This window comes from Habropoda laboriosa, unplaced genomic scaffold, assembly GCF_001263275.1.
Source record: "Habropoda laboriosa isolate 0110345459 unplaced genomic scaffold, ASM126327v1 scaffold90, whole genome shotgun sequence".
Classification (NCBI taxonomy): domain Eukaryota; kingdom Metazoa; phylum Arthropoda; class Insecta; order Hymenoptera; family Apidae; genus Habropoda; species Habropoda laboriosa.
In genome coordinates, this window is record NW_017100218.1 from 1,845,621 (window position 1) to 1,866,813 (window position 21,193).

A 21,193-nucleotide genomic window follows, 5' to 3' on the forward strand; every position below is an offset into this window, starting at 1 on the left:
AAACAGGATTTGTTTCGTCGTTAATGAACGCGCCGCTTGCCGGGTGATTATTTTTGATAAAAGTTGAAACCAACTTTCGCGATGCGACCATGAAAGCGACTAGCGTTCGCGTGTACCAGCTCGATTAATGAAAAAAAAAAAAACCCAGAGGAAAACCCTGGTTCTTCGATAGTCGCAATTTTTCGAAACGATTTTCCCTTTAACTGTAAATTGTTCCGCCTCTGTAATTCCCTTTAATTGGGAGGAAGACAGGTCTTTTTAATCTGTTTCTCTAATTTCGCGAATTATTTCCTCTCGGTTGCAAAACAAAAAGAACATAGTGGAACATTGGCAATAAAAAAAAAAAAGAAAGTAAACTATAGAGAAATACCGTTGAACTTTTGCGAAATAAATAACAATCTATTCGGAAGAAACAAATTGAATTGTGACGCTTCATTTTTATTTGAATGAAAATTGACCAAAAAGAAAAAACAATTCCACTCTATGTTCCACTTTTCTTTTGCAAGCGAGCGTGTAGCTCGTTTTCTATCGGATGTTAACGAAGGAATACGATGCTTGCGATAACAGTCGCGGACGTCCCTTGCGGCCAAGGAAGAATTGGCACACGCACGGCGAGACTGGTCGGCGGACAAAACGCGATACCGCACGAGTTTCCTTGGATGGTGAGCATCAGTAGAAAAGGAGGACACTTCTGCGGCGGTACACTTCTTAATTCAAGATTCGTCCTGACTGCAGCGCATTGCTTGTGTTCGTAAGTAAACCGTAAACTCTTTTTCCAACGTATACGTTATACAGGTCCAGTAAGAACAGAGAGAAAACGATGTTAACACCTAGGAAACTTGCTGGTGAAAGTTTGGGTACTTTCGTTGAAAATTGCACTTTAGAAAAATTGCTACAGCTAAAAAATAGATTGGATATTTTAGGAAGAAATTTGGACACATAAAGTGTCAAATTGTGATTATGTGAGAAATTATTATCAACACTTTGAGCAAGGGATGCTTTTCAGTGTCGCATCTATTTTATTATTTATCTTTCCTTGAAAATTTTATAGATCACGTTTTACGATGGAAAATAATTTTAGAACTATTTTTCTGCTTTGTTTTTTATTCTTTTCGCCTCACTTGCGGTTTTATGTAATCTGCGTTGAAAGTGTTCATTTCTCTAAATTCTACTCTATATTCCTTTTTACATTCTGTATTAATATTTTGCTATCGAACTGTGCACAGAAAATATTCCCAAAAATTTTACAACGGCGCCTAATAGAAGTATTGAAATGTTTTCTGGAGAATTTCTACAGGCACACATTTTCATTTATATTTTTTTACAAGAAAAAGAACATCCCAGGAACGTATCGACAATATTGACAATTATTTGAAAACAAAATACATTTTGTTGCAAGTTTCTCGAGAAAAAGTTCCATCAAGGTGTTAACATTTTTCTGAAACACTTCGTTCAACGAACGATTAGACGATTTCAACGCTTGGATAAGAATTAACGCGAATCATGGTGCAACAAATTGGTGAAAATGATTGGAAACTCACGGTTCCTAGTTGATTTAAACAAATGAATTAAATTTAGCAACAGAATCAGTAGAAATTCTATTCCGCTCCGTTGTTTCCACCCGGTCTATTTGTTTTAAATCGATTATTCATCTACAGACACGCTATTTCCAAAAAACCGAACCACAATTTTTTCTCCAAACATCGTTTCAAACACCCCACGTTATTTATCAAAATTTATCGTCTAACCTATCTAATATTCCTATCGAATACACATTTTCCCTCTTTCAATGCGCCAAACATTTTTACCCCAAAAAAAGAATATCTATAACACATCGTTCGTTTCCCTCGTTGCAAAATCTCCATGCAAATTAAACTCCCCAAAAAAAAAAAGAGAAAAAATGTAGATCGTTAAAAAATTAGCCCGATAAACTTTCGATATCACCGTAATCGTACATTCCATAAAATCTCGATAATAAATATTTCCCGCGAGTCGGGAAAAAAAAAGCTAGCAGCAGAGGAGGGAGAGAAGAAGAAAAAAAAGGACGAGGAAAAAATAAGCATATTCAATATCGATCTCGCTTCGGGCATGAAATTAATTTGAAAAACCGCACTATTCGCTCCATATTTTACGCCTTCGCAAAATATTTCTACAACGACGCGCTTCAATAGTTTATAAATTCAAAATAAATCGCTCGGTCCATTCGGCCGTGGATCGAGAGCTCGTTTCCTCCGACACTTGGCGAAAAATATCGAAAAAAGCAGGAAAAAAGAAAAAAAGGCGCATCTAAATTTCAAAGCATTACACTGCAGCAACCCAAACTGAGAGAGAGAGAGAGAAAGAGAGAGAGAGAAAGAGAGAGAGAGAAAGAGGGAGAGAGAGAGAAAGAGAAAGAGAGAGAGAGAAAGAGAAAGAGAGAAAGAGAAAGAGAGAAAGAGAAAGAGAGAGAGAGAAAGAGAGAGAGAGAGAGAGAGAGAAAGAGAGAGAGAGAAAGAGAGAGAGAGAGAGAGAGAGAGAGAGAGAGTAACGTTAATATCGATCGATAGGATAGTTTATACCTCCATTCTTTACAATAATGCCGTGGTGTACGCGGTGTTCGCGTAATCAATATGCAGGTTGCCATCGAAAATATTCATGGCAGAAAACCGACTGTTTCTTCATGGAAAGCTGCCCATTGTTCCCTGTAATCGAATCTACGAGCTTGCTATACGCACACAAATAAAGAGAGAGAGAGAGAGAGAGATGGGATAGATCTTATCAGGAGATGATATTCACAACGATGTTATGTGTGCCAAAAATTTTCTACCCGTTTTCAGTATCACCGGTAAAATGTCAACGAAACGGCGAACGACCATCTTGTCCAGGAAAATCCGTGGCTGTAATTATTCCGATCGGATCTCGACGATTGAATGCCGGTGTGTATTCGATGGCAGCGCAACGGTTTTAAACCTCGTCGAACGAAAACCAATTCATTTTTCGAACGATGCAAATGTAACGGTTTCGTATTCGCCTCGAATATTGTAAAAAGTTTACGGTCCCGAATTTATGCTAGCCGTTCCTGTGTATTGTTTTTTTCTGTTTTTCTCTGTTTTTCGGTTCTTCTGTTTTCGTTTTTGCAAGTCTGCACACACAGGCTCGATGAAAAATGGATACGTTCGAGAGGCCTTTTTCGACGATCGATTTGTTTACGAATTGTTCGAAAAATGATAATTGATCGAGGATGGGTGGTCTTTCTTTTTTCTCTATGAATGTGAAATTGCGAAATTTGGAAAGGAAGTGAAAAAAGAAATGCGTTTTTTTTTTTAACTTGGAAGGTTCATTTGCGAATGCAAAATTAGGAAATTCGACGAGGAAGTGAAGGAAGAAACGCGTCTTTTTTTAAGTTGAAACTTGGAAGGTTCATTTACGAACGCAAAATTGCGAAATTTGAAAATGAAGTGAAAGAAGAAATGCATTCTTTTTTCTAAACTTGGAAGATTCCTTTTTGAATGCAAAATTGCGAAATTCGATGAGGAAGCGAAAGAAGAAATGCATTTTTTTTTTTAATTGAAACTTGGAAGATTCCTTTCCGAATGTAAAATTGCAAAATTCGACGAGGAAGTGAAGGAAGAAACGCGTCTTTTTTCAAGTTGAAACTTGGAAGGTTCATTTACGAACGCAAAATCGCGAAATTTGAAAATGAAGTGAAAGAAGAAATGCATTCTTTTTTCCAAACTTGGAAGATTCCTTTCCGAATGCAAAATTGCAAAATTCGACGAGGAAGCGAAAGAAGAAATGCATTTTTTTTTTAATTGAAACTTGGAAGGTTCATTTATGAATGCAAAATTGCAAAATTCGACGAGGAAGCGAAGGAAGAAATGCATTTCATTTTTTAAGTTGAAATTTGAAAGATTCCTTTACGAATGCAAAATCGCGAAATTCGTCGGGCAAGTGAAGAAAGAAACGCGTACTTTTTTTCAAACATGGAAGGTTCATTCGCGAATGCAAAGTTGCGAAATTGAACGAGGAAGTGAACGTAGTCGAAACTTGGAGGGTTGAATTTTTCAAGAACCCACCATCGTTCGTTTTCCACCTGGAAAAAAAGCTTCGCAAGTGACTACGTCCTAATCCACTTAATCCATCCGCGCAATCTATGCGAATCTGTGTCCGGGCTTAAAAACCGTAGAAATCCGTACGCGCGCGCGTGTTGCATAGCCGCGGCGATTACGGCTCGCCGTTTGCGAAAATCATCACGCTCGGCGGACGGATAAAAAGTTTAATACCTCGTGTCTAGAAATTACGCAACGTGCAGAAAGGGAGAGAGAGAAAGAGAGAAAAGAAAGAAATACAAAATTTCAGCGTGTGAACGTGTTACACGATGTCTATCTTCGTCGTGTCACTTCTCTGTCAAATATATTTCCCGTCTGAAGTGAACGTAGACAGGGAGAGGAAAAAAAAAAGAAAACGAGGAAGAAATGAACAGAACGAAAATTAAACGAAACCGATTAAAGATAAAAAGATGAAAAAAAAAAAAAGAAATAGAAAAAAGGATGAGAAAAATCGAGAAGAAATTTCACTGGTCAGTTACCACCACATTTCTATCTATGCAAAATAACGCGCGAAAGGGGTGGGAACATATGGAGCGTCGTTAACACGACAAACGCGTGTTCCTCTGACTTTGCTGTCCGGGCTTTGTGATTATCGAACCACTGGATAAACGGCCAATCACTTCGTTAAAATGACATAAAACGTCGCGTGTCGTGTACAACCCCCTCCTGGCCTGGCTGTCCCATTGCGCTCCTGTTATACACGCGGGACACGTTGGATATCGATGTTAATTGGAGCGATGATTACATTTTAAATGAAACCTCGAGCGTATTTTTCCGGCGGGCGGACCAGCCGAATGGAAATGCAAAGAGCCGGGCATTATGTCGAGTGAAAAACTGCGAGCTGCTATTTGCCCGCGTAAACATCCCTGCCAAATAGAGTCAAGTGGTGGCCTTTTGTTAAATGCTAGGTGAAAAACGTCTGTGGCGACCAGTTGTAATGCAGAAGCAAGCAATTGCCGCGCAGACGACCAACACGGTTTACGACGGGCACGCTAGCAAAGCTATTTTTGAGAAAACTCAAAACAAATGCGCTACAGCGGACAATACGCCCCCACCATAATTCGCCGCGGTCCTGGAAAAAGCGCGCCAAGGGCGCAAAGGACTAGAGCGGCGGATTAAAGACAAAATTCCTGATTGATTACAACCAATAAATTAGAGGTAACCAATCAGGAAAAAGAAGAGGGTGAGAAAGAAGCTCGCGAGGTGACTTGGAGAGTCAGAGTCAGTAAGCAATAAGTAAACTATACACCTCGTGACCCAGCTAAATAATAAAGACAAAAAGGACTTACTGCGTGGGTACTAAGTAACCCAGATCACGCACTATCCTCCTATCATTAAATCCAAAACCTACACGTCCCTCTCCTGAATCGGGGAAAAGAGAGGAAAAGAAAGAGTTTATTGTTTATACGAGCGATCGGAGGGAAGAAGAGTGGGTGGAAAAGAGATAAAGAATAACGTGTCACGAAAGATCGGTGTCGCTTGAAGATCCTCGCCGAATTTTCGTTCGACGATTAATCGACCGATTTGATAAACGAAATTATTTACACGAACGATTGAAATGACTTTCTCGTTACCATCGACGGACTCTACGCTGTTATTCGCGCGATTCTCTGCAATTAACTATGCGGTAGATCATCCACGGTACAGATATTCACCTTTTGTTTCGTCGTCACAGTCCAATTTATTTCGTTTACATTCCACGAGTCGTTGGAAAATACGCGTTTCGTTCCAACGAGGATTTATAATGTATTTGAAATATCTACGGGGGATGCGAGGATCTGTGACGATTTTACATACGAAACAAAAAGTTAGAATATCAAAAACATTGTGCATGAAACAAAAAGAATAGAATATCAAGGAGACAATGTAGGAGACAACGATGAAAAATTGCCGCGGCTTAATTTCATCTCTGAAACGAATTCTCCGCGCAGCGTTTGGAAAAAGGAAGAATACGAAAAAGTTTGAGAAAGAAACGGATGTGTCGATAGTAACTTTCATCGCTCTCGTTTTAAGAGAATCTCGTACGCGCGGTTGTTAACAGGCAGCAAACTCTCCGCCGTGGAAACTCTTCCAATCAACGGCGAAAATCGAGTGGAGCTTTCGAAAATATTCGCGATTCTCTTTTCCGGCGGATGCAACGCGGAGATTTATGTGGAACAGCGTCCATGCAGCTGTAATTAAACGTCGAGACAGCGGCGTTGCGCGATGAAACGTGTAGACGTTCCTCCGTGCTCCTCTCTTTCTTCCTCGAGCGTAGAGCGAACGGGAGTGAGAAAGAAACAGAGGGAAAAGGGTTGAAGCTGGACAGAGGTGACCATAGAGAGAATCCAACGAAGCTTCGGCGTTGTAAACCATGATTGCGTGTAGATTACAGACCACTCGGTAATTGCTAGCGGCCATGCAAAACGCATGACAAAATGTTGCCAGCTAGCCGCGGCCTCGTGGAAATATATCCAACTCCGGGCATTGTTCGCGTTTTCTTTATCGTCGAACGGAAACGGCCGAAATAAATTTCGTTAATGCAGCTCTACGCGCGAAAGAGAATTATTTGTAAAAGCTATCGCGAAGGAAAAAAGGGGGAGGGCGGCGGAGGACATTGCGCGGACTGGACGTCGAGGAATTGCAGATCGAGTTGCGGTCTTTGACGAGTCGATTTTTGTAACGGAAAACTGGCAATTGGAAAAATTGCGAATTTCATAGAAGGTACAGCGATCTACGGTTACTCTTTATTCCACTTTTTTCCATAAATCGCGAATATTAAAAACGATCCCGAAACTTTCCACCGGAAGTGTACCTCACAAATTGAAAGCTACTACTATTTCATAACGTGCAAGGTATTACGGAACAATCGGGAAAACAATAGCCAGCAGAAATATTGAAAAGTGAAAAATAAACTACAAATTGGAACACACATTCCATTGTTCCCGACGATCACCAAGCGCCACCGATAAATTCACCCTTAACAAAAGCGGGGAGGCCATGTAAGGTATTATGAAACAGACGCGATAAATTCACCGAAAAGAGGGACACTTCAGATGCAACGGAACAAGAACAATCGAGAGGAAGTTTAACCGCGAAACAGTTACCAACCCATTTTCTCGCGGCGAGCAGTTTACAAGTGGATTAACGAGACACGATTAATGGCAACGAGTGGCCGATTAAAAAGGCCACTGGCTCTCCCCTTCTCTCTGGACACCGGTGACGTGCGATCCAACGTTTAGCCAGCGGTGCATTTTAATCGAGAAAGGGTGGCGCGTGTCAGTGTTAAATCGTGTAATCCGCGAAGGATGGAGAAGAGAAGAATGGAGGAGCCTCGATGAGGATGGAAAGGTCCGTTAAGGGGAGGCTTTGTAAGAAGAGACGGAACCTTGAAAGTTGGAGAACGACTCGAGTGTGATTGTACTACCTTCCGGTAGGAAGCAACGTCGACGACGAGGAAGAAGAAGAAACTAGGACGAGACACACCACCCTCGAATGCACCGTTTGCAATGGAAAGAGGGTGAAAGCTGCCATAACTTCGTTAGTTATTCGGGAGAGCGGAGTCGACCGATTAATTAAGCGAAGCCACTGTGTTTCGAGAGCGTTCGAACGCAAACAACGAACAGGCGTCGCTTGTAACAGATATCCTGGTTAAATAATTGCAGGCAAAGACTCTGCTGCTGGTGCTTTCGAAAAGGTGGTGGTTGCTGTTGTTCCTTTGGACCGAGAAGGTATCGTAGAAGGAGGAAAATGAAAGAAGCATCGTTGCTTGAGAGAGAGAGAGAATAAGGAACTTCTATAGACACGTATCGCCCCTGGTTCTTTCGTCGTGCACTTAACTTTCACGATGATTACTTGCTCGACGTCGTGGCCGGACTTTGACTCGTTCCGGCCGAAAAACGGCCAAAGAGCCGGGACTATTTGTCCTACTTGGCCTACATGTATCCGTAATGCGCGCAAAGTGGAAGTTATACCTCGACGTTTTTCAACCGAGCCGCGAACCTCGACGATGTAACGGTTTACCGGAAGAATTGAGACGATGTTGCGTGGTTTATAGTCGCGTAGAGATTCTGCACGCTAGCCTGACGGTAAATTAACGGTTCTGAGCTTGCGAAATTTCGAGTTTCTAAGTAATACGATGGAGTGAAGAAAATATTCTTCGATTATTAGAGGTATGTCTGTGATTCTCGTGGATCGATCGAAGATAAATCTACGCGAGTATGAGAAATTGAGAGGATAATCGCGTAGAGATTCTCGATTCTCTGAAAATCATCGAAAATAGTCCAAAATTTGTTAAATTTCGAGTTTTCGAGAAACCCGATAAATGAAAAAAAGAATATTCTTCGATTCAGAGGAATAGCCGTGATTCTCACGGGTCAGTCGAAGATAAATCTACGCAAGTACGAGAAATTGAGAGGATAATCGCGTAAAGATTCTTGATTCTCTGAAAATCACCGAAAATAGTCCAAAATTTGCTAAATTTCGAGTTTCCAACTAACCTGATGAATAAAAAAAATGTTCTTTCTTCGATTCAGAGGCGCATCCGTGATTCCCACCGGTCAACTGAGGGTCAGCCTGGGCGAGTACAATTTAAAGGGGCCGGAAGTGCCGGCGTCGAGAGAAGAGAGGGTGGCTCGCGCCATTTTACACCCAGGCCACAAATGCGGAAGATACGTGGACGATATTGCACTTCTGGAGTTCGCAAGGCCGATCGCTTGGTCGGAGAGCGTGAAACCCGCCTGTTTACCTGTGGCCACAGGGAAACCAGGGTACAGTGCCTTCGGCGGAGAGCTCGCTAAGGCAGCCGGATGGGGTTGGTTCGGCGAAGACAGGTCCAAATGTAAGTAAATAATTCCCCTTCGCCCTCGTCTCCCTCGGTAATTCACCTGGGAACCGTACACGTTAATTACTCCACGTTCCATCCGATTAATGCCCGCGATACGAAAATCGAACGAGCATTTTACCTCGAACGAGAAGAAACGAATAATTTCAAAGCCAACCGATGCATTAAAGTCTGGATTAAAAGGTCGAGATAAAATGGACATTCTTGTATCGTAGTTTTCTCTCGATAATGATATTGTAAAGAAGAGGAGTTAAAGTTAAGAGGGTTCTACTGTGTAGTTTTCTGCAAACGTCTATAAGAGAATTGCAGAAAAGTTCCGTTGGCCGTTTCGCGGAATCAAAGGGACTAAGGGTAGCGTACGAACTGAACTTCGACCAAAAGACGCTTTCGTCGAAATCAAATTTCAACTCGAGTTCGAGAGCACACCACACCCCCTCCGCATTCACGACAATTCGAATTCCTTAGGAACAGCAAGTTCCCTTCGTTGAACGCGAAGAATACACCCTCGATCGCTCATGATGCTACTGTTAACGCTGTGAACTTCCGTTCTTTACGATCTACCAAGTAGCCGGAAATAAAATTCACTTTAAAAAGTTGCCCCGCGGTGTCCATAATTCCGGCATGAATGTTGCAGAGAAAAGTGTTATTTACGATAGCGTGGAATTTTAAGTAGAAGTTTGACTTCGGGTTTGTAAGGAAGCGATTAAAGTGAATACTAACGTACTGGATAAACGTATATCTCAGACTATGATAACATTAAAATAAGAAGAAATCGACATTGCCCCGAATTGAATTGACTCGAAAAATGACAATTTTCATTTTTTTGCACTGATAAACTCTGCAGATTCGTTATGGAGAGCACCGGAGAGCAGATCAAATTCGACCAACATTCAATTCTTAACCAAATGCAAATTTCAATTTCATTTATTCCCTGACACTACAAAAAATCATCCAAAATATTTCATAAACACGAATACCCTACTCGAACAAATTGACAAACGCGAATACCGCAAGAAACCTCTTGGAAAAGACCCAAGTGTAAAATCGTACCTGAGCTTCAATGTAATCGACAATCGTGTCGGCAATTAAAGTCTGTCCAAAGTAGCCTGCGGTATCAAACGCCCGGTCTATTTTGTCTTGCAGATAAACGAGCGGACGTGTTGCAAAAAGTGGAGGTTCGCGTGATCGAGAACAGCGTGTGTCGCGAGTGGTACGCCAGTCAAGGCAAGTCGACTCGCGTCGAGTCGAAGCAAATGTGCGCCGGCCACGAAGAAGGTGGCCGCGACTCTTGCTGGGTAAGTGAAATCCACCTCGTATCCTTTATCTATCCCTCGTTTATACCTACAACGCAACCATCCCACTTTATCCCTCTTATACACCTATATATGCATGTGTGTGTTTGTGTTTATATCGATCTCTTCCCTACCATTCATATCGGAGCAAGTTAGACACCGGGTCGCGTGTCACTCGTTCGTGTACGAAATTCACGCCCTGTCGAACAACCGCGACACGAATTTCAATAAATATCCGGCTCTGGTGCCCGTGTAGACGCGTACGTAGTACGTTGAATTAACAGGCAGAGATTGGTCTGGGTGTCTCCTGGCACCGGGCTCCGCCGCTCAATCGTTCGACCACAAAACAAACGGGGAGGAGGAGGGATAGAAGCACGAAGCGGGTGAAAAACCGTCGAAAAATATGTTGACAAAATATTGCGGTCCGGTATAACGTAATTATCGAAGCGAGCAGCTGCGGGGAAAATAAAAGGGCGCGCGGTACGTGTTTCCGTGTCGGTACGTTTCATCGTGGATTTACGATTCCGTTCGCGGGTCATTTCGCGAGCGCCTTCTACTTCGATGAACTGTTGTCTCGCGCCGTTTCGATCCTCTCGGTTTTTACCAGTCCGTGATTATGAGATAGATTACACTCGGTCGTGTATCAAGATCATTTATGCTACGGTGATTATTTGGATTGGAAGTTTTGTATTGAAATGTGTTCACTCTTCGAACGTACGTTGTGTAGATCATTTTTCGAGCTTTCTCTGCTTAGATTTCGTAGATCATTTTGGTAGTTAGAAATGAAGAAACAGTCTTTTGAAATATTTTTCATGTCGATATCCATCGCTGTCGAAACTTTTTTATCTAGATATTTCATTAGGGAAGAATACTTGATTTTGATGTGTATTTCATTCGGGGAATTTTTCAAATGAATGTTTATTCTTCGTTTTTTTAGTAGGAATTTGTGGATTTTAGTATTTTTCTCTGTCTTTATGTTCGATAGAAATTTATCGAGGCGGTAACATATACGGTGCTTTCTTCCAGGGCGATAGTGGCGGACCTCTGATGATCGGAAGTCATCCTAGCGATAATGTAATGGTCGTGGGAGTAGTTTCATCAGGAGTGGGATGCGCTCGACCACGACTTCCTGGTGTGTACACTCGAGTCTCGGAGTACATACCGTGGATCACGCAACATGTGCTCTCAGTACGATGAAACGAAGCTTTGGCTTCGCGAAGACTTCGAAACACGTGTAAAGAAAGGAGACACGTTGGAAGATGTTCATTTTTAAATATCGGAACACTTTTTGTTCTGAGAAACTTCAGAATCTGGGAATTCACTTTCATGCAGCTGACGTATCTCGAATTCCATTGAAGATTTCACTTTTAAACTATTGAATAATAGTAGGATACATTTAAACGATAGGAATAAAGCATTGTTAATAGTAAGAAATGTGATACAAGAAATAAGGTTAAGTAGTTCAGCAAGGCCATTATAGTTAAGTTTAAATAATTTATAAATGTTTGTCTCGTCATCTAGTCAGTGTTCTTTGTTGTAAATATCGTGTAATGAGAATGTACTGTACACAAATCGCCAGAAGTATTGCAGATGAATAATATATCATATGTAATTATATACAAAATATATATTTTAATATGAATTAAGGTGAATTAATTTATTGGATATTTTATAATACATTCTAGTCTATAGATTATATTCTCCTCTGTTTCCTTGGTCTTGGAGGATTCCACGATACTCTAGTATCATCTGTTAGAGAAACAATGTTCAATCCTGATAATTGAAAACCTTTTATGCAACCCTGTATATACAGATAGATAATTATTCGCGACAAATGTACATTGTAGAAATAGGAAAGTTCAGTGTGTATCTGTTGATGTTTACCATTCTGCCTGGTCCGATACCTTGGATTCTCAATCTAACTGATAACACACCTGTCTCCAGAATACGCTGAAAAAAACATAAAACACATGAAAAGGAACAAATGGTTATATTATGAAATTCACTCACTGTTCCAAATGTAAGAGCTGCTTGTTGTGCTGCAACATTAGTACCCTTCTTTGTATTTTTGAAACCTTCGATTCCAGCTGAATGTATCGAAATTAATAATCCTATAAAAAAATTGTCAAGATTGTAAAAGAATGTACGAGAATAGTATTTGTTGAATAATACATTTGTATTAAACCTTTCCTTTAGCATCGGTAAAAGACATTATCGTATTGTTATGAGTTGATTTTATATTAATTATGTGCAACTGATTGTACGGTATACCGTCGAAAAGTTTGTACGGTGTTTTACTATCTGGAAACAGCGCAACCCTAAAACCAATACATGTATAAACATTAGTGAAAATAACTACAACTATTTACGTCAACACGTTTATAAAGTATGAAACAAAACACCTACGTTTCCATTGCACCGGAAACGTCGACTGTACCCTCTCCATCCATAGCCGCTGATTTACCTTTTGCAGAAGCTCTTACTTTGTAAGATCCAACTCGAAATTCTTTCGCAACATTTGAGGTTATGTGCATGTCTCGAACGTGAGTAAATGTTAAACACGGAAGTATCGTAGATTTTCGTTTCAGCAACGCCACGTTTTTCACCAAAGAACGTGTTACTATTTGTAAAGTAGACGAAATCATTTTGTCTATACGCAAAAACTTTTAATACAAAACAATATCAAATAACTCGCACATGCTCCAAGTCAATACGACACGTACTGCTCTCTACAGTACATTTCGGTAAACCTTTGTAAGAATCGTGATCGCATGTTCAAAATAAATTTCGTATCCATTTCAATTCAATACGACACACTTATTATTGCATCCGATTATGTCGCAATTTAAACGGTTATCAAATACGGTTGTAATCAATATTGAAGTTCCTTTTTTATCAACAGCCAATTAGATTCCATCCCCAACTGTGGTGATAACACAGTACGATTATGAATAATTCTGTCCTATGCTTTATTTATAATTTCGCAGTTACATTTCATTCTAATTCCAACCGCTACTAATGTTGTAATCTTGTTCTATACTAAATCGGTAACGTTGGAAGTGACAAGAAAATGGTAAGGGGGCTCTAGAGCCCCCACGACGTTGGATAAAAAAATATATCAGATGATAAATCTAGTCTATATTTTCTCTGCGGCGGTAAGTCTATTCTAAAACCACATCTACGATTGAAAACTAATTCAAATATCACCTATTACTCATAACTGATAATACAGAAAACTTCAACGCAGGAAACGTTAAAACTTTCCAACAATCGACCGTATACTGGTAAAGAACTGCAATAACATCGAAAGATACTACAAAATCCTGGTATCGTTCGATAGTAATAAAACCATTTACCATTCAACAGTATTGCAAAATGTAACAGTGTTCCGTAAACAACGCTTAGATTACAAAATCACATCCTAATTATCTTCGTTTAAAATGTACAAACCAGAGAAAAGAAAAAACGTGATCAAACAGAGAAATAAAATCTCGGTTAAATCAACAAGCATCAGTTTCACACTCGGTGTCGTTTCGAATGAAATTAACCGTATAGCATATTAACCGAAAGATATTTTTGCTAATTATAAATTTGGGCCAATGGAATAACAAACGAAGCCACGAATACAGACCGCGATAAAATCACCTAATTATTCCGCCACATCGTTGCTATTCTCCCGTGAACACGGGATTCGTCTATCATCAGGTATCCTGCGCGTTCAATTTATTGAAATTGTATATCGCGCGTATCGCCGCTATACATTCCACCGCGTTCCAATACCGAATACGTTAATGTATCCTCCCGCCGCTTTCACCCTCTCCACCCCCTTCGGTGTCCAGGTTGCGGTCCTGTTTTATTAACGCAGCGAACGCGCGAGAATTCGAAATATTATATCGGATTTCAATGGGGCAGAATTACATATTAACCGTCATTAAGTACCCGTGGATCGCGCGATCTCGTTCCCCTCCCCTTACAAGACATTTCCGGCTCGCCGTGCATCCTGCTTCTGTGTAATAACGCGCGAATAATACGCTCGCTACATGTATGTCGTATGCATAAGTAACCGGCATTAAATTTCATCTTTCCCCGATGAACCCGGACGAACCTCGTTTAAGAATCTTCCGTCTCTCCCGGGCGAGGGAGAGACAGGGAGGATCCACCCGCGTGCAGGGAGATCCCCGTGGTGCGCGGTGTTTAAAAGTCACACGATATATACACACCGGAGGAGAAGTACAGTAAGAATTTGGAGTAACCTGGCGAAGAGTGATTTCGAGATGGACGAGAAGTTGAGGGGAAAAACACATTCCTTTCTTTTCTCTTCTTCGTCTCTTATCTACCCCGTCTAAAACTGAAAGTTTCCACGAGACGAAATAAAGTTACGCGCGTGTGTGCGTGTATACACGTGGTTACCGTTGGAGAAACGACGACGGGGGATGCCGCCCTCGTATATACTCTCCCTTTTTGTTTCCGGCGCAGAGCGTTGCAACGAGGACGAGGTCCAAGCCCGAAAAGTGGATCAAACGAAACTTTGTTTATTTAACGCAACGTCCAACGTAGAGAGAAACAGGCTTTCACCTAAAAATCATCAGCCGTTCAATTATCGCGACTCTGGTGTACGAGGGTGTCACCCAGCAGCCCGATATCGACGAAGTTTCAGAGGCGGAGGAGAGGGAGAGACGAGGAGAGAAACAAGTTGCTCAACGTTAATGCCCCTGCCTGGGCTCGATGAATTTTTCATACACCACTCTATACACGTGCGATCCCAAGTTATCAACGCGTCGATCATCTCTCGTTGGTTCATTCAATTCTCCGTGTAGGTGTACGGGAATTGAAGTTGCCGAAGTTGTCGACGAGGCAAAAATTTTGGGGAACAGAGAGGGACGACTGAGCTGTACATACGAGGACGATGTTGTTTAAAGGGTTCAGGCGAAAATTAACCGTTGCCGTGTGACACGTTTTATCATGCAGCTAGATCTGATTCCGGGTTACGAACGAGGGTCGATGCGCCCCCCGGGATATTGCACTCGCTCAGTTGCATTGTGTACCATTTTTTTCCTTACGTTGCATGTTTCGCCGCGTCGGAAATAATCAGTTCGATGGCTCCGCGTCGAAACCGGCCGCCGCTCCGCACCGGAAATTGATAATACGTGAATTTACGTCGCAAATACGATTGAATACGACCGTTTATTTATATTGCGATTCTGCGACCGAGCTTTCGAGACGTGAATATTCAACGATTATCAGAGTTTCGCGGGGGAAAATATGGGCATTAGGTGAGCTCGATTTCAATAGGGGATGATATTTCTTTTTCTTTTTCGCTTTTCTCCCGTTGCAGTGGAGATTTTGACGTGATTAACGTTAATCCCGAGGATTCTCGCAGTTCATATCAAGGATGCTCTGTCGGAGTTTCCAGAGTATTTTTTTTAAACACGGTAAACAAAAAGCGACTGCGAGATAAACGTACGAATAACGAAGAGAATGTCTGCGTCGTCGTAGAATGAAAATTATCCCCGATAATTCCTTCGAAGGATCGCGAGATAGGCGAAAAAATATGTTACAGGTAAAAGGACTCTCCTCTACGAAAAAAAGAGTGGAGAATATTTTTCCCCGGGAACAGAAAGCACTTCATTCAGCGTTTTCGACTTATCTAACCGCGATGAATCATCCCTTTCGATCATACCACGAATCGCGTCCCATTCTATATATTACAGAGGCGCATTTACCTCGATCGATTAAATGGTAAAAATGGTGTCAACTATTTTTACCGTGAAAAATTTGAAAGAGCCCGGCAGGAATGGCTGCAGAGAAAAATCAGAACCGAACGAGCAAAGTGAGTGTGAGAGAGAAAGAGAGAGAGTGAACACGGAACATCTCTTTGAAATAATATCCCTCTATCGAAGTGTATTTCTAAACTTTACCGATACCAACACAGATTACTCCCTCCTGACCATTCTCGCGATCGCGAAATAATTTATAGACGGTCTTCGCGGCTAGCCGAAATTCCGCCCTGTGCTTACGGTCACGTCCGGTATACATAACCGCTACCAAACTGATTTCATTCACTTTACACTTAACAAATTAACAGCGTTGATTCACTGCTTTGTGGGAGGCTTTCAACGTGGGATTTGCAGATACTGGGTTACGCAGGCTCAGCATAGGGTAACATGTCTCTCCTCCTGTCTTCACCCAACCAGCCACTGTTCAACCCCTTCTCGTCGTCCCTATCCCCCTACTTTCTCTCTCCTCACAATCCCTCTACCTACTCGTATTCTCTTCGTCTCACACACACACACACACTCTGCCTCACTTATTCTATTCATAAGTATGCACGAATTAATTACGAGACCCTCTCATTTGCGTCAGTTATTATGAACTTCACCGTAAGACCATTACTGAATTACAGGCAGAGTCTAGAGTGTGGACTGTATGCGGCTCGATGCTCGCGCACCTCGAGCGAGACAAAATCGAAAATGCATCTGTAAACAGTAGGGTCAGGACCCCCTTTTTTTCTCTGCACCTACCCCTTCTTCTTCTTCTTCACGCGTTACCTCGTTTCTTTTTTCGTTAGCCCACCTCTTCGTTCCAACCACTCGACGGTTAATATATGCGAAAAGTCTGAGAGAGCGATCGATCGATCGTTTCGCTCTATCTGCTCTCTCGAAGCGCCTTCTCTCCTATCCCTGCGCTTCGCTCGAATCCCGCCGCTACCACCCTACTCCTTAAAGTGCGTTTACGGGGAAACGCGTTTCGATCGCGATTTTACTGGAACGAGCGGGATTTACGATTGGAAGAGAAAAAAGAAAGGGGGACTTGGGAAGATTTGTTCGCTGCGTACCTGCGATGCAGCTGTTTATACAGAGGTTGCCGGTGAAATAAGGATGCGAAGAGGAGGCGGCCCTCTGGAGTGATACCGAAAGGAAAAGAGTGAATGAACGATGCGTGTTTTTTGTAAGGATGTTGGTACGAAAGTAGCAGCGATAGGTTCCAACGTGGACCTTTCGTAGCAATATTACATACTCGACAAAGTACTTGCACTCGAGCATTATCTGTTATTGTGCGGGGATATAGGGTCGGCGAACAGAGATTATCGATTATTACTCCTGTGTTACTGAAATTTTGTAGTCTTCGCGATTTATGGACGAGGAACTTATCCTCTAATACCTACTATGCATGTTTCTTATCAGGTTTCTCACAAAATAGCGTTTACATAATTTCAAACAATTTTATACCGACTATAGAGCTCTAAATTACCTATTCTTTATTATTTTCTTCCTTCTCTTTTCCATTTTTTTCATCGATTTTCTCACAAAATAGCGTTCACATAATTTCAAACAATTTTACATTAACTATAGAGCTCTAAATTAGCTATCTTTTTATCATTACCTGTTAACCGTTTGAGTGCCACGGGTCTTTGTTGTTTCCCAATCCAAAAGTGCCAAGCGGCGCGATCGCGCTTCTTTCATTTGATGTCGAAAAATTACAAAAATTCTGTTTCGGACATTTTCACCGAATACGACTATTTGGAAATAACACGAAACAGAGGCAAAATTGATTACGTGCAGGATTTATGTTCAATTTATTATAAAAAAAAAATAGAATAAAATGTACACTTCGTGGCCCGATGCGGTGACGCTTATCGATGTCGAATATGAGGAGCGCGACCGCGCTCCTTGCCACTCAAACGGTTAAGTCATCGTTAGGTATCTTTTCTTCCTTCTCTTTCCAATTATTTTCCCCCATTTTTTATTAATTTCCTCGTAAAATAGCGGTTGAATAATTCCAAAAAATTTTACATCGACCATAGAGTTCCAAACTAGCCATTTTCCATTTCTACCTATTAAATCCTCTTCAGGTATCATTTCTATCTTCCTTCGCTAAATTTTTTTCCAATAATTCGAACATTCGGTGATTTTCACCTCTTAGCAACGCGAGTCGGCTGTTCCTTTCCGACTGATTTGCAATTAAAAGCGCGACACACAGACGCTACGCGGTGGACTCGTTAATGTAAACCTGTTTTCGCCGATTTAGCCCCGCAGATTTCATCGAATGCACCCTGACCTGATTCTACTTTCGAATCTATCTTTAAATCTCGCCTATGCGCATCACGCTCGCTAGGCTCTCCGCTCGGGGGATGACTCGCGTATCTGGCCGTGCTAACGAACCCCCGGCAAGAAGACAGCTATACCATTCGGCTCATCCAATTTCCTTCCTCTCCCGCCTATCCGCGCCGAACCCCCCGCGAGCTTTTTCAATAGTTCCAACGTGTCAAATTTAAAAGACATTTAACTCCTCTGACGTCGCGACATCGCCGCGGCGCCTATCCGTTCGTTGAAATTTCGCGGTTTCGCGACAAATTCGCAGAAAGAAATTGTTCCATTCGCACATCCTCCCCTCTCCCGTGCGCTGTGAAAAACTTTTTCAACTGCAATCATTGAGAAGAACTGATGGCATTCGTGGTGAAAAAAACTGGTATTTTTCGTTCTATAATTTCTTGTCTCTCTTTTGTCTCTTTTGTTTCTTCCTCTAGTTTTTGTTTTCCCGGTATTTTTGTTTTGTTTTTGTTTTTTTTCCCCGTTGGAAACGTTGCGTTGTGGGAATACGGGGAGGGGGAAAAAATATAGAATTTCATTCCCGCGGAGAATAAATTGCCCAATTTTCTCGTGCATTTCAATTTTCAAGGAAGACGCGCGCGCGCGCTCGGCTACACGCGTTATTTGTACCAACGTTCGATCAATGTATTCCATTATAATGCGAACAAAAGGATGGTCGCCGCGCTGGGTTAAATTGAAACACAGGTAGGCGCGCGAGTGCGCCCGTGTTCGAATTTCGCCCTTGGACGTTTTTCGAATTTGTCAGTGCAGTTATCGAAGCCACCGCGGCGATATTAAATTAGTGGAAAATGTGGATCGCGAAGGCGAAAGGTTTCTTACGGGGGTAAGGTGGTGGTGATAATAGAATGAAAGGGTATACTCGATGAAACTGTACGGGAACGCATCTTTGTTTGAACGCCCGGGAAACGAGAGTTCAATTACGTTAAAACCCGATTTCTCAATAGAGGAGGAGACTTTCACCGAAGAAAATCGCTAGGAAACAATTGCGTTAGCCGCGTTGCCGAAGGAAATTATTAATGCAGGTTCCCGGAGTTTCCACGAGAAGAGAAGAAGGAGGGAGAAACCCATTGGTAAAAAGCAGCTCTGTATAGTTCTACCGGTTCTCTATCGGCGCATCCGTGGATCATTTACCTAGCATTCAACACTTCTATTTTCCTTATTCAATCTAACCTTCTTCTGCCTCTACCTTTTCATTTCGAAATTTTCATACCTACATACATATATGTATATGTATGTACACGTAAGCCAGCTATCGGAGAACTTACGCTTCTCGAGTACGAAACTCTCGTTAGGGAGAGGTCGACGAATGGATCAGAGCCTCTGAAACGGAACGGAGTTATGAACCGATCGAGGATCTCTCCCTCCGTCCCTTATTATTTATTCAGTATTGGTACATATCTGTACGCTGCCTGGGCTTGAATATTTTATAGAAACCATTGCCCGTGTCGGCGCTTCTCGTGGCATGATACGAGGCTGGATGCGCGTTGACGATCGGACGAATCGTAAAATCGATGAGAAACCGTCCAAGGCGTCGAAGAAGGAGGCCCTTTTTACCGGATTGGCGAAACCGCACGATTCCGATGTAGCAGCCTCTAGGAGAGGTTGCTTCGTTTCCGAATGGAAAAGCAACAACGACGGGGTTTTAAGGTTTGTTACCGGTGGATTTACCCCTGTGTCGAATCAGCCATCTCTTAATTAACGAACAATTTTTCCGGATATCAGAGAGAGAGAGAGAGAGAGAGAGGGAGGAGTGAAATGAAAAAGATACAGCGAGGGAGAGACTTCGAAGCCGGACATTATATAAAATCGATGGATTCCTCGTCAAAGAGCCTCCCCCAGCTTCCTGACTTCTGTTTAATTTTATAGCTCAGCCATTCATCGGTTCCATCTCTCCCCCTCTTTAAGTAAGGAACCCGCGCCGGTCAGGCGAATTCGTTTCACTTGCAATTAACTTGAAAGGAAAGCCCAGGCTGTGGAGCATTCACGAGCACCGATTAAAACGTTACGCTAGTTTGTTGGGAACAAGTTCGAACGACGTCGAATCTTACCGGGAACTTTTTCCCTCTGTTCTTTCATTTCCCCCGGAATAATCCGATCCGATCGATGAAAAATAAATACCCGAAGCTCGATGAGAATTTTGGAAAAAAGAACTTCCTCGAGCAAAAAAAGAAAGAAAATCGCGAGATCCTTTAAAACGATCCGGGGGGATTTTTCCTTCGATCTGCCAGCATCTCGTTTCATCCATCATCATTATCCATCATCTCGCGAATCCTCGTTAGAACGTCAAACACCGAGCCGAAACTTCTGCCCGTTTCCCTCGTATACTCCTCTCTCTCTCTCTCCCTCTCCACCTCTTCACCACCTCCCCCATTCCCCCCGTTCGTCGTTCGTTTCCCGGACCGGATTAAGCTCCCGAAAGATTTTCAATCGTAGCCGACATTCCATCATCCTCAAACGCATCACGACCAACGGTCTGCAGGTGTGGACATCGGCTATGAGTAAAACGGTCGCGCTCCTCTTCTCCTCCAACCTCATTGTTCCATTCTTTTCCCACCCCGTTTTCCTCTATCCCTTCAAAACCACCCTTTTTCTCCCTACCATCGTCCTCGCCCCTCTCGCCCTCCACCTGTGTCGTGTTCTTCTCATTCCGTTCGCCGAGTAGCCCCCTCTTCTCCTCTCTTTCTCACATCGAAAGTGGACACATGCTTGGCCCTAGTCACCGTCCCTACGAATTCCAGGGATCAATGCGTCGGTGCACCAAAACGCCTGCGCCACCCCCTTCAACCCCACCACACCCACACGCCGCTTAGCCGAGCAGCAGCAGCAGCAGCAGCACCAGCACCATCAGCAGCACCAGCAGCAGCAGCAGCACCAGCACCA

The 21,193-nt window shown here is 42.4% G+C and overlaps 2 protein-coding genes across 2 annotated transcripts; one reads left to right on the forward strand and one right to left on the reverse strand.

Moving 5' to 3' along the window:
* Positions 1 to 551: 551 nt before the first annotated feature.
* LOC108570871 (plasminogen-like) lies at positions 552 to 11,399 on the forward strand. The gene is made up of 4 exons (XM_017932801.1): positions 552 to 751; positions 8,603 to 8,907; positions 10,054 to 10,205; positions 11,229 to 11,399. Exons 1-4 carry the CDS (start codon positions 552 to 554, stop codon positions 11,397 to 11,399), a joined length of 828 nt encoding a protein of 275 aa, XP_017788290.1.
* A 496-nt stretch (positions 11,400 to 11,895) lies between these two features.
* LOC108570926 (30S ribosomal protein S11, chloroplastic) lies at positions 11,896 to 12,847 on the reverse strand. The gene is given in 5 exon segments (XM_017932865.1): positions 11,896 to 12,003; positions 12,087 to 12,152; positions 12,213 to 12,313; positions 12,375 to 12,520; positions 12,609 to 12,847. Coding segments are annotated over 5 exon segments (660 nt in total).
* Between the last annotated feature and the right edge of the window lie 8,346 nt (positions 12,848 to 21,193).